Source organism: Theropithecus gelada, chromosome 18 (genome assembly GCF_003255815.1).
Source record: "Theropithecus gelada isolate Dixy chromosome 18, Tgel_1.0, whole genome shotgun sequence".
Lineage (NCBI taxonomy): Eukaryota > Metazoa > Chordata > Mammalia > Primates > Cercopithecidae > Theropithecus > Theropithecus gelada.
The window spans coordinates 44026554-44040681 of record NC_037686.1 but is presented as its reverse complement, the minus strand read 5'-3'; the positions used below and the strand labels follow the sequence as shown (position 1 = coordinate 44040681).

Here is a 14128-nt window from a genome sequence, read left to right as displayed (position 1 = left end):
ACCTGTTACAAAAAGTCTCCACATTATGGACTTTTGTCTTATTCCTTAATGTGGTGTTCATCTCATCTCCTTGGCCACCAGTGTGAGTTTACACATGCCACATCCACAGTACCACCCAGTGTCTTGACACGTCTAGCCCCCACCACCCTGATTTGCAGGAAACCCAGGCTTTCCACAGACCGTGTAGGACAAACTGCCTACTCCATGTGCCCTGAGAACTGTGTATGACCTTCACCTTCACCACCTGGGGGGAGAATGAAAAGCCAGGGTCCTCCTTGAGCACTGGCCCCAGGGAGCCTCACCAGCTTAGCATCCCAGAGGCCTGGGTTGGACACAGGACACGGTGCTGACTTTAGCTTCGGGGGTGTGGACCTGGAGGAGACAGTTACTGATGGGAATCTCAAAAGAGACTGGGGAAAAGGAGCATGACCTTGGCTAAGTTTGGGAAGGGCGGTGGTGGTAGTGGATGCTGAAACCAAGAAAATAAAAGTGAGTCATGAACAGCAGGATGGCCTAGGCTGTGACTTCAGCCATTCAGCCCATGCTACTCAATCTAGGGACAATTGTTTTACATTTACTGCTACCTGTCCGGTTGAGCAAGCCTGGACAAACACTTTGCTACACTGAGAGATTATCTCTGCTCGGATACTGACTCTGAGGATGAAGCCCATATCTCTAGTGAAATGCTAAAAACCTTCAGGAGGTTAAAAAAAAAACCACGAAAGCTGTAGAACTGGTATATTTTTCTCTGTCTTCTGTCCTATTGTTTTCCTTTCATTTTCAAAGGCAACGAAACTAGGAGAGCCCTTCTGGAAGGAAACACCTCCTACCAAACCATCAAGCCACACCTAACCCTTTACAGGCAAGATGTGGGAGAGCAGAAAGTAAAAGCAAGTGGGTTCTTTCCCTTGCAACTGCAAGAATCATGTGGCTTTTACACCTGTTGATTAGAGTTTCCATCCCTGGAGGAAGTGGTATATATTTACCCCTGCTAGCAATCAACCACTCAACTGGGAGAGATTTTGGAGATTAGATGCAACCCCCTATCATTGAGCAGGAAAGCAGAGGCCAAAGAAGTCAAGTAACTGATAAAACCCAGATCCTCTAAACCTTACCCTCCCAGTGCTGCCAGGCAGTCTCCAGGCTGACAAGTCAGCACTCACCCTGTCCCACCAGGTACAGCCCATCAGAAACCAGATGGGGAAATCTATGAATTTCACCTGCCACCATGCCATGCAGCTCTATCACAAGTCATCTGATGCGGCAATAGTGATCCCAGACTTGAGTCTTCACTTTCTAGGGATGCCCATTAGATGTTCCAGTTCTTCTCTTGGCACCTAGGCTACCTGGGACATCAAGTCCAAACCACCATCATATCATGCCAACCCATGCCACCTAGGCTCCCCTAAGAGAGGCACATGTTTACCAGTGTAGCAACACCTGCCAGTCACATTAGATGTGCTGCCTTCTAGCACGCAGAAGAGTACACGCTTCTAGTATGCAGCCTGCCAACGCTTCTTCCAGCACACTGAAGGCCAGCTGATCACAGATGAAATTCCACCTCTGAGATCTTATGTGATTCCCTCGTACCACATCCCTACCCTAGAATTGAACTAATTTGCATCATCAGTTTTACCTTACATTCTTCATCCAATAGGTCCAAGATACCCAGCTTGGCTTCGATGAGGTCGATACAAGGTTGGTTATCATAAAAATCAATCAGGGTCCAAGGGATCTGTTCCTTCATGTATTCTTCTTGCTCCAGTTTGAACACATGCTATGGCAAGTAAAAAGGTCGCACGAGTGAACTGCAGGCAGACACACCTTAACATTCACCTCCCCCAGGGGCTCAGCGAGTTCTGGGTTCTCAAGGACAGCAGAGAACTGCCAGATAAGGTTTGGACGCTAAGTCATAGTCATGACTGCAGAAAAGCAAAGCACAGTGAGGCGATTCCTCATTCCTGGGTGGACACTTCCTGGGGGCACTTTAACAATCACCTAGCCGGGCGCGGTGGCTCAAGCCTGTAATCCCAGCACTTTGGGAGGCCGAGATGGGCGGATCACGAGGTCAGGAGATCGAGACCATCCTGGCTAACACGGTGAAACCCCGTCTCTACTAAGAAATACAAAAAATAGCCGGGCGAGGTGGCAGCGCCTGTAGTCCCAGCTACTCGGGAGGCTGAGGCCGGAGAATGGCGTGAACCCGGGAGGCGGAGCTTGCAGTGAGCTGAGATCCGGCCACTGCACTCCAGCCTGGGCGACAGAGCGAGACTCCGTCTCAAAAAAAAAAAAAAAAAAAAAAAAACAATCACCTGAGTTGCTGTATTCCCAATCAATCAAAGGAAGCCCCATGTCTGGCTTGCTGTTGCTTAAATACCCTAAGAAACCCAGGCTCAGAGGAATGGGAGTCATAGCCAAGGAGAGGATCATTTCCCCTCTCAGCACAGTTGCCTCCTTCAGTTCTCCCTCCTGAGCAGTGGACAGCCCCTTCCGAAAGCTGGAGGCACCACCAGGAAACCAGAACATAGCCAGGGCCCACCCACCTCAGAGGAAGAGAGGTGGCCTGGCTGTCCCTCCCAGGGGAGTCTCCCCAGTCCTGGTACCCCCAGGTCTGGAAACCAAGCCTACCGAGTTGAACTGCTGCTGGAGCTTTTCATTTGCATAGTTGATACAGAACTGCTCAAAGCTGTTTACCTCAAATGTCTCAAACCTACAGAATGGAAAGACAAGAGAAGAGACATCTCCTTTCACCAAAGGAATCACTGGGACTTCAACAAAGCTGTTCTCACCCAGGTCTCCCCCGACGCCACCACAGAATCCCCATTGTCTCATCTTGTGTTCAGAGAGAGCACTGTTGCAGATGTTAGCACTACACAAAGCCTAATTAAAGAACAAACGTATTTTCAAAACTAGGAAAAGTATGACAGCAGGAAAATTTTGGAAAAGAAAGTTTAAAAAAGAAAAACGAAAGTCAGCAATGATTTCATCATTCATATTGACCACCAGTTATATCTTGGTGGGTTTCCTTTTAGGAATTTTGCATTTTTGAAAACAGTCAGAACTACGTAATGTTTTACTCTTTGTTTTTTTTTTTGAGACAGGATCTCACTCTGTCACCCAGGCCAGAGTGCAGAGGCACAATCTTGGCTAACTGCAACCTCTGCCTCCCAGGCTGAAGGGATCCTCCCATCTCAGCCTCCCGAGTAGCTGGGACTACAGGCACATGCCAACATGCCAAGCTAATTTTCTATTTTTTTGTAGAGACAAGGTTTCACCATGTTGTCCAAGCTGGTCTCGAACTCCTGGGCTCAAGTGATCCACGCACTTCAGCCTCCCACAGTGCTGGGACTACAGCCATGAGCCACCACACCTAGGCTTACCTTCTATTATCATCATTTAACATTCCATTGAAAACACTTCCCAACACCACTGTTCTGAAGGCATCAGTTTTAACATCTGCCTCATCAACCACCATATAAGATCAGGGCCGTAGTTTAGACATGGGAATTGCAATGGTACTCAGGTGAGGGGACGGGTGGTGCTGGAATTCGGTCAGCCCCCTCGCAAGCCCCAGAGGGGTGTGTTCCATCCAGAGGGGACACCTTTTCTCAATTCACACAGGTGCCCATGAGCTGGCAGTGGCCCCCATAGGGATGCATCACCATTTAGCCACACCCCCATTGAGGACATTTTGGTTCTTTTCTTAGTTGTTAGCTGCTATCAGTTTTGTGACAAATTCTTTGAATTCATAATTCTTTCCTTAGGATGCTATCCTAGAGAAATTGCCATGTCAAACAGTACCACTTTTCTTAAAAGGTAGAAGCAAATTAACCCCTGGAAAGGTGGAACTAAGGTATGTTATGACCCCACCTCCACTTCACAATGTATGAAAATGTCTTGTTCTTCCAATACTGGCCAACAATATTTTGTTTTAATCTTTATTGAGTTAGCCTTTACACACGGTAAAATATACCAATTTTAAGTATATATTTTCATGCATTTTCCTTAAAATTTTTTTCTCAACATCTATTGATGGGGTGATACATTTTTGATAGAGAATTTTTAGATCGAGATGTTCTGTGAATACGCAAACACAGATGGAGGACATTTTCATCACCTGGAAAATGTCCCCATTCTCTACTCGGGTCAGCCTCCAGTGTTCTCCCCATCTCGCCCTGCCCCTCTTCACTGGGAGTCAGGGAATAGTAGTATATCACAGCTCTTTGGTCAACTGTGTAACATTAACTTTTTAAAGTCTTTGGTTCCTTGGAACATAAAAAGTCTGAATTTGAATTTTTTTATCATTACTACAGCTCAATATTTTTCTTTCTGACTGTACTAGTCACTGTACATCATGAACTGTCTGATGCTTGGTCAATTTTGTTGGATTTTAACTTTAAAAATGGACTTACTTGAGCACTTTGTATTTTAGAATATCAACACGATCATTCATTGCTTAACTCCAATGTTCGCAATACGGCCCAATCTTTGGGCAGGGAAAGGTGGAACCAGTAGAGGGGAGGATGGGGGTCATGATGCACAGCATAGTGGGCGGAGGCAGGGGTCCTCCCTGCAGGCCATGCCGGCTACACGAAGGGGTCTGGAATTTACCAGGTGGCAGCAGAGAGATTCTGAAGGATGTCAAATTAAGAACTGACAACCTGATGTGCATCTTAGAGACGGGCAGGAGAACAACTGTGAGCCCAGGGAGGGTGTGCAAGCCTGGAGGCAGGAAAGTGAGCGAGGTAGTTCTTACTGCAGTAAGAAGCCAGAAGGATCCAGTCAGGGCCTGACGCATGCTGCTGGTGGCCAATGAATAGAAAGGTTCTGGACATGAAGGAAGATGGGGATGAGAGGGCCTCAAATGATCAACTGGATGTGCAGATAAGACCCAGGCAACAGGACGGATGCGGTCACACTCACCATGCTGGCAACATTATACACATGTTGGCAGCTTTAGCTACAAATGCATGCGGCTCACCTTAGGTGCTCCACAGCAGCATCAGGCTGAGGGGTGAGAAGGGCAGAAGCCTATGCAGAAGAGATAGACATTTGCCACTTCTTCTCATTCACACACACTCCTCATTCACACACACACACAAACACACTTCTCATTCACACACACACACCTCTTCTCATTCTACATTGCCCAATGCACCAAGTGGGCGGCAGTGGCCCTGCTAATGAGAGCCCGCAGAACACTAAGCCCAAGTGCTCCACGAGTTCTCAGCAATGTCTCCAGCAGCCAAGAGTTAGGGTCTATTATTAACCCCATCCTGTGGCTGAAGAAACTGATGGGCAGGGAGACTGAGTAAGCTGTGCCATCCAAGGCCAGAGAGTCGGTAGGCAGAGAGGCAGTGTGTGAACCCAGACAGTCTGATTTCTGAGACCACAGTCTTAATTCAGAGAGGAGGAAAAGTTTCATGAAAAAGGAAACACAGATGAGGTGGAAGGGCTGTGAATATGGAGGATGATGTCCTAGAAGGAGGTATTTGAGCTCATGGTGAATGGGAAAGGGCCAGTAGTAATACCAACGAGGTAACAGCAATGGACACAGGCTCCATTCAGCCCACTCATGTCTCTACCCTTTCTATTCTTCAGTACAGACAACTAAATTTTCTCAGTGTCACACAAAGTGTCATGCAAGCTCCCTCAGTATGAGCGTACTCCCTCAGTACCATCCCACAGAGAAATGTTGCAGCTGGCCCTGGTGGGGGCTGAGGGTGGTGGTGGTGGGGAGATAGCACCTGTGCAGAGGGACCACCACAGATAGAGGCATCAGACACCCAGAGGGGCCGGGCCGGTGCCCGGAATGTATCAGACTTCTCCTTCCCTGGTGCTCACCTCCCCCAACAAGGTATAAAACATGGAGGAGTAGGAAATCATTTAGAGATTAAAGGAGTCAACTGCTTGGAGACAAACCACATTAAAGCATGGTCTTTGGCCATGCCCACGTGCGAGAAATAATTCTAGGTTGAAAAAACAAGATCAAAGATGTCAAGTGTATGCTGGGATGAAGGAGGCCACCCCTATGCACTCCAGACCAAGCAGGCGGAGCACTGTGTCTGCCAGTCATTGCCTTGAATTGGGGCCCTTCCAGCCCAGATGACAGTCTTAAAGACTGAACTATGTCCCTTAGAACCTTACTGCCTTCCCTGATCCTCCACCCTGGGAGAGGCTGCTGATGACAGCGAAACCCCAGAGGAAATTCAATTAATAAAACCTAGGTGGGAGATAAAAGAGCCACCCCAGCAATTGGCCAGATAATAGCAATTGGGTGTGCTGGCAGAGCTGTGCTAAGCTTCACAGAGGATTTAAATATCTCCCACTCGTCATTTTCTAATGGTTTACATTGGTAGCACTCCACAAAGAACATTCTCATTAATTTGAGATGGCCTGAAATTAGCTTGTAATTTTCCTATTTCTAAGGTATTATCTGGTAACAATTCCTCTGCCATCTAGCATAATTACCGTAATGCCGGAGGCCCAGAAATGAATGAGGGGCTCGGGCCGCTCGGGGAAACATCTAAAACGACAGACCTCAGAAAGCCACGGTCAGGAAGATCGGGTAACTTTTCCTTTACAATGGAATTATATTTGTAGTAATTCCTCCCATCAACAGAGAATACTTTTTAAAATAAACACAATGAATCAATTTATAGTTCACAACATTAAACTGTCACAAAGAAATTTATATACTCGAGAGAATTGAATTTCTCTTGTAAAATCAATGTTGAGAATATTTAAACCAGAATCCTTGGGCCGGAGTAAGGTCAAAACGTAGAATAAGACTCGATGCTGAAACGTGGCATCTGGTCTCTCGATGGCACAATGATCACGCCGTTTCAATTTCTATTTTCATAGTCGAAAAGTATAGAATGTCCTCCTCATTCTACCTTAACTTCAGAGCGTAGTAAGGGCCACACATGCCTCTATAAATAAGGTAGTGTCTACTGGAAAGTGAAACTGCAATAAAAAGTCAATTAGTCACTAAGTTAATGATCAACCTCCTTGAACCTCTCACTCCATGACCTGGAGAGAGAACAGAGAGGCAATGAGATGCTTTGAAGATTGGGAAACTCGATGTTCCCCTGGCACAGGTCACAGGAACTGAAATCTCCTAGCTCAGCCTGGTCTTTCCAGCTTACAAAGCTCACTCTCCAGCATTCTGCCTTTGGTAGACTGAAAAGATACGGGCTACAGGTTAGATACAGAGGACAGCTTCTAGGGAATAATTATTAGAAGTCACACAGAAAATATAATGTGGGGAAATTCTCCCTGGAGAAGCCTTTAAAAGCAGGGTCATCATGCATCGGGGTCAGAGAAATGATCCAGACCTCCTTTCAAGGTCCCTTTCCATCTTGAAGCCTATTAAATCTCACAAGGCCACCCTGGGTCTGTCAGAGAGGCCAACCCTTCTGATCTCTTTACTGAACAACCTCGGGATGCTGGTTGCATCTTGGAATGGCGGGGCCTGCATTCTGCTCAGGTGCTTCTCTGTGCCTAGATGCCCCCACTCAGGACTAGTTTTTTAGAGAGAACACAATCCCAGGCACTGTTCACACCCCAAGGCAAAGGGCAGTTATTCCTCTCGAGTACCTAAATCCACTCAATTTGCCAAATGCTCCAATTCCCAGCTCATCTTCAGGCCTGAAACTCTAATGCAGGACAGGAAAACACCCACTATATGGCGATCCTCTCCCAACCTAACAACCAACTGTCCCAAACTGTGAAGGCTGCAAGGATGAGCAAGTCACACTCCCTGCCCAGAAGAGCTACTGGGCTGATGATAGGAAACTAGTACATGAGAGACTCCCCAAGGAATAGAAATTGTATGTGTGGTCGGTTTTTAAAAGACAATGAAGCCATAGTGTTCCCAAACCAGACTGAAGGTCGGGCTTATTCTTGTGGCCCAGTAACAAGATGCAGATGAGCTGGGGAGGAACAGAGTGCTTATTTTCTGCAACCAGTTATAAGGGTAAGGCCTGGAAATTATTGCCAGCCCAACTCAAAATTACAAAGTTTTCCAGAGCGTATATACCTTCTAAGCTATATATCTACATGTAAGTGTACATTCATCCAGACATAAAGGTAGTGGTGGTGGTGGGGAGATAGCACCTGTGCAGAGGGACCACCACAAATAGAGGCATGAGACACCCAAAGGGGCTGGGCCGGTGCCCGGAATGTATCAGACTTCTCCTTCCCTGGTGCTCACCTCCCCCATCAAGGTATAAAACATGGAGGAGTGGGAAATCATTTAGAGATTGAAGGAGTCAACTGCTTGGAGACAAACCACATTAAAGCATGGTCTTTGGCCATGCCCACGTGGGAGAAATAATTCTAGGTTGAAAAAACAAGATCAAAGATGTCAAGTATATGCTGGGATGAAGAAGGCCACTCCTATGCACTCCGGACCAAGCAGGAGGAGCACTGTGTCTGCCAGTCACTGCCTTGAATTGGGGCCCTTCCAGCCCAGATAGAAGATTAGATTCTTCTAATCTATAACTAAGATCTGAGTCTCTAAGACTTTCCTCTGGAGCCTCAGTAAATTTACTTAATCTAAATTTACTGGTGCTGGGGTGATTACCCTTATCTTGTCTCCTGCTAAATCAGAGGTTTGAGGAGTTCCTTCAGACCCCTCAATAAACTTGTTTCTAGAGACCTGGGGAGTTTCTTCAGATCCCACAATAAAACTTGTTTAATCTTAAACAGGTCTGGTTAAGAATTCCTTCCTTATTTTGTCATGCTTTAAGGCCCAGGAAGGGCCTAGGCAAGACTTTTAGTGGGCTCTTGTTACATTCCAGCCTTTGTATGTGGGCACTGGCTTTTTCAGCTTTTAATATTTAACTTACCCACTCAGTCAGTGCTGAAACAGTTGCTACAGAGGCCTACGCTAGTGAGACCTGGCCTGCCACAATAGTGTGGGAGTACTGGCATGGACAGAGAGAAAATGGAACTTCATCTGAGCCTTGGAAGCACAGAGCAGTGTCAGGCTACAGGCACACTCCAAAGGGCCACCTCAGAACAATTCGGGAAGGTTGAGCCTGGCTTTAGAGCCCTCTTGAGCTATGAGGCTTTCTTAAGAGGCTAGGAGACTCCAGGGTGAAACCAACAGCTTCCGATGATCTGCAAGGTTTGAGAACACTGTGGCCAGCCATGCATGTCCTCCCTGAAGAGGGCTGTCCAGGGCTGGGCCACTGCCACAGGCTGAAGGGTTAATGCAATCACTGATTTCTCCCCCTCCATTTTCTGTGAAACCTTTTGATACTGGCTAAAGAGGAGATGGGTAGCCTCCAAATAACTATTGCAGCTTTGAGGTTGAGGTTATTTATAAGTTTATTTTGGAGAGCGAGACCAAGCAAACTAAAGCAAAAGAATATTTTTTTTTCCCCACCAAAGAAAGGTGAACAGTGGGTCTAAGAAGTTTACTAAAATATATCATTGTAGTCAACCTACAGAATGGGAGGAAATATTTGCAAATCATATTTCTGATAAAAGATTAATATCCAGAATACGTAACAACTTGTAAATGAATATGTAAAACTCGTTCTGCCCACTCCCACACTGTGGAGTGTGCTTTCATTTTCAATAAATCCCTTCATTCCTTCCTTGCTTTGTGCGTTTTGTCTAATTCTTTGTTCAAGACGCCAAGAACCTGGACACCCTCCACCATTAACAACACAGTGCTGGGATTATAGTCATAAGCCACCGCACCCGGCCTTAAAAGCATTTGTAAATATACCATTAAAGAGCACTGATTAGAGTTGGATGCTAATTTATTATTAGGAAGTACCACAAGAAAGTAACACAGGACTGAGGAGGATATAAAATCCCAGGAAATCCTATGTCCCGCTTCCTGGGGCCAAAACTTCCCCACCTTCTACCCCCATTCTCTCCCCAGCTGTTCCTTAGCAGAACACATGAATCTGCTACAGCCTGTGTTGCTCCCAGGCCAACTGTCCTCAGCAAGAATGGGCTGGCCATAGCCAACGCCCTCTGCTACCTTGGCATCTTGAAGGCTGGAATCAAAGACAAGCAAATGTGTATTTTTCCCAAATTGAAGCCATTTATTTCTTGTTGCCTGAAGGAGAGGATAGGAATAAAGGATTAGAGACTCAAGGGGAAGAGAGGTATAAAGGATTAGACACTGCAATTAATCAGGCCTAGAGAGGCAAATGCAGGTTAATGCAACCCGGAAAGGGAATCCAAGCCAAAAGCTGCCAGGATATCCCCTATTAATTTCTATGCCCTGCCTGGTCAAAAATGCCCTGAAGGCAACTTCACAGACCCTTGGTTAAGGTGAGGAGCTCAGCTTGGGGTGGCTACATTGTTCTGGGTACTGCTTGCTTTGCACTTTTTTTGGAGCTGGGTGGGACAGAGGAGACAGATGTAGGGAAGCTTCCACCAGACACTGGGTGTCTGGAACCATTCAGAAAAGCCTCAGGGAAGGGCCTCTGAGCAGAGGACTCACCATAGTCATGGTGGAAGCAGCTGTGGCCCATGCTAATTTGTTTAGGAGCCCACAGCCTTTTCTCCTCTACAAGTTAAGTACGAGTCAGAACACAGCAATGGGGAGAAATGTGTGTGTACGATGCTGGCGTGTGTACTGCTGGCTTAGAGAGAAATGTGTGTGTATTCACTCTGGCTGCTAATTCTGTAGTAACATGTAACACATTTATGGGAAAAAGTGGAATGGCTCATGTTTGGTACAGAATTACTTCAGTTCACGAATGAGCTTCACTGGCAGGCCAGTACTGCCCTAGAAAGGCACTGCAGCTCATCCAGGGACAGTTATCCCAGTGGAAGAAATCAGTGGCCACTGGTGGGGTCAAGGGAAAGAAGGGCAGTTCCACTCTCATTTCCTAGCTTTGCACATTTCCATCCTGAGAGGGAGGCAATGCCTTGTTCCTTTCCACTTCATGGATGTGGCTGGCTGTATTCAGAAACTCATCCCAGTATGCTTTCTGTTCTCCCTGGACTCCACTTTTGCCACTCTTGCTCAAAAGAGACAAGGAGAAGTGAGAAAATCAAAGACATCAGGTCAGCCCCAGGGCATCCTCCATGGGTACTCAGGCATCCCCACACTCCTGCTAAGAAGGAGTGAGACAATGGACAGATGGTCTTTTCCTCTAAGGTTTGATGGTCAGGGATATGAAGAGAAAACTCAAAAAATAAACAACGCTTGGGTTTTCTGATGCCACAGAGGATGAAAAGGTCCTTAGAATCCCTTCTCATAGTCACGAATGGAATAAAGCCTAACGACTGGAATGAGTTTGCACTGGGAAGGAGGTGAGTAGAAAGGGCGAGAAGTGGGGCTGAGTGTGATGCCCACTTCCAGGCAACCAAGAAATGACCGCATTAAAAAACAAAAAGGCAGGTTTGTTGGGTTTCTGGAAGGTATGTGAAGTCCAAGGGAAATAAGGCAGATAAGACACTGTAAGTGGAAAGGGGCAGATGACAGTAAACAGCTCACACACGCTATCCTAATTCTCCACCCAGGGTTCTGCGTTGTTTTCTCCCAGATTAAGAAATGATGTCACTGATCTGATAGATTAGAAAGTACCTCCAGACTCAAGCCACCTGCTCTTCTGTTAAATTGTTGATTTTAATCTTCTAAGAGTTCTCTAAGAGTTCATTACATACCCTCTTACCCGAAAGAGAGCCTGGGCCAGTCCACCTTTGTACAATTTCCTGGTGAATCAGACCGTTGAGTAGCATGCACTTCCACATTTAGGACATGTATGTTAAGTGCTTTCTTGGCAACCAATGGCCCAGGCACACAGCTAGCTTGTTCACTCTGAATTCCCTTGTATCTAACTTGTTATCCTTAACTCTGAGAGAGTGTGAACTCAGCACTGCATTGAGCTACAGAGGAGTAACCCTGCATGGGGACTTATTTCTCTCAAGAAGTAGTCACTTTTAAAATATGACAACTTTATAACCAAAAAAAAGTGAACTGGCTTCTGAGAAAGAATAAAGATTAAGAAAAAAACAACATAGCATGCCCGGAAGACAGCACAAAGGGTAGGAAAATTCCCAAGAATGGCCTTATGCTGATGGCCCTGTGTCGGGACCCTGCCCTCATGGAAGAGCTGTCAGACAGTCTCAAAGGAGCCTGGAGGCCACTCTGAGGTGGAGACACAGGTGAGGAGTTGGCACTAGGAATAGGAGACCAAGTCCTCCAGGTTGCCACCCCATCCATGGAAAACTATTGTTTTCAAACCAGACAAGCCATCCTTGGGATCTATTTCTCCCCTATGGGCAGTCACAGGATGTTAGAGAAAACAAACAATTACAAAAATTAAGTGGCAAATATAAACACAAAATCCCAGCTTGCACAAGCCAGACTGACATCTGCGGACTCAGCAGCCCCAGGAGCCCAGCTCACGGAGGCCTTCTAAGAACAGCAAAAAACCCAACGGAAGATCGCAGGGCAGGGAGGAAGCAGACTACTTAAATTCAAGGCATTATTAAGATGATATATAAATACAACAGAACTGAGGCATGATATTTTATGTAGTAGTAGTACTGAAATCATAAAATTTTTACATGCTATTGATGAGTCTGCGTGTTAATCTTCCTAAATCAAAACCTCAGTAAAATTAGATCCTTCTACAAGTGGATTAAGGGAATTGGGTCAGACGCTGCAGCTTGGGTTTCCCCAGCTCTTACTTGGACGGTAATACCGAAAGGTATTTTGGGATATCCAATTACCTGAAAATACTCAAAGTAGAGAGAATAACACAGAATTAATGATTGATGATGAGGCTGGAAATTCCCAGAGAACACACTGTTCTATGCTCTCCAAAGAGCAACTACAAGGGCTTAGCACAAGGCAGGCACTCGATGGACCAGAGGAGAAGGGGCCTGCCCGGGGTCATGCAGCTGAAGGCCTGGGGAGGATGCCTCTTCTCACCTCCCGCTCTCGGTGATTCTCCACTGTGTGCTCCTTATCAGCAAGGAGGTTTGCCTTCACACTCTGCTCCTTCCTCACACCTTGGTTGCACTCCTGTTTCCAAAGGTGCCTCCCTCACTTTCCATATTCTACCCCTGTTTAAATGATCCAGTTCAAATCTTAGCTCCCACATAAAGCTTTCCCGACTGTGCAAGTGTGTCCTCTCTAGCCTTGAAACTTGTACAGCACGAAGCATCGAAACCCTCAAATAGACCCTTCCACAATTTCTTCTGATGCCTCTTATGTTACTTACTCATGCATGAGACAACTCTTTAGCATGTTCCTGAGGCCTTTGTGATGGTAGAAATCACAAAGATTGCCTTCTTTCTTCATAGCATGCAACATAGTTCAATGTGAAACCCAGGGACAAGCAACAGCATCAGAAATGTAATTAGGAGAGCCTGTCTCTGCATGGGGAAGTGGCTGCTTCTACAGGGGACTGGCCTTTACTCCAACCTCATCACAAGATGAGCACCGGCTGAGTTCCAGCCTGCTAAGCAGTTGTTCGCACCAGAGTGTCACTGTTCTTATGACGCTTCACTTCTATGGATGTGAATTTCTATTTTAAGACTCCATGACTTCTATAATTTAAAGATCCAGGAGAATTTAGTCTATTGTCAGCTTAAAGAGGACAGGACATTGGTCAGAAAAGAAGTGCAAGGTAGGTTGCAACCCAGTTCGTGTTAACTTCAAACAAGGACCTAGAAAGAAACTCAGGGAGACTGTGGCTCAAACCTCATTTGAAGGTATAGAAATGAAAGACCAGAGAGGGCCTGTGATCTGTGGAGATTCACTCAGCTGGTTGGTGACAGTCTCCCGATGGCTAGGCAAGTACCCTTTCACCACACCACGGTGTCTCTCCCTGCCAAAAATAAAGTTATAAATAACAGTCCTTTCAATCAAGCTGGAATTCTGAAAGGAAGAGAAACCTCAGGAATGACCACACAAAACACAAATCTGCACAGCACTGGACAAAATTATGGTATTAATAGCCACCTTGACTGTTACAGTCAATGAGGTCAAATGGTAGGTTGAAATAAAATATGACTGAGATACAGAACTTGAATCTAAGTTCCATTTCTCACAGTAACTTGCAAAATCACGTTGGGCAGGTCATTTCCCTCTCCAGGCCTCACTTTCTCAGACGTAAAAACAGATGCTTTCAGAGTTTCT

At 46.1% G+C, this 14128-nt stretch overlaps 1 protein-coding gene across 1 annotated transcript in view; it reads right to left on the bottom strand.

Annotated features, from left to right (window-relative positions):
• The window catches only part of MYO5B (myosin VB), a 385029-nt gene that overhangs the window by 145548 nt on the left and 225353 nt on the right, over positions 1 to 14128 (bottom strand). The window contains exons 11-12 of the mRNA XM_025364941.1: positions 2629 to 2710; positions 1637 to 1777 (exon numbers count right to left, since the gene is read on the bottom strand). Coding sequence (XP_025220726.1) covers positions 1637 to 1777; positions 2629 to 2710 — 223 coding nt within the window. The remainder of the gene's footprint in view (positions 1 to 1636; positions 1778 to 2628; positions 2711 to 14128) is intronic.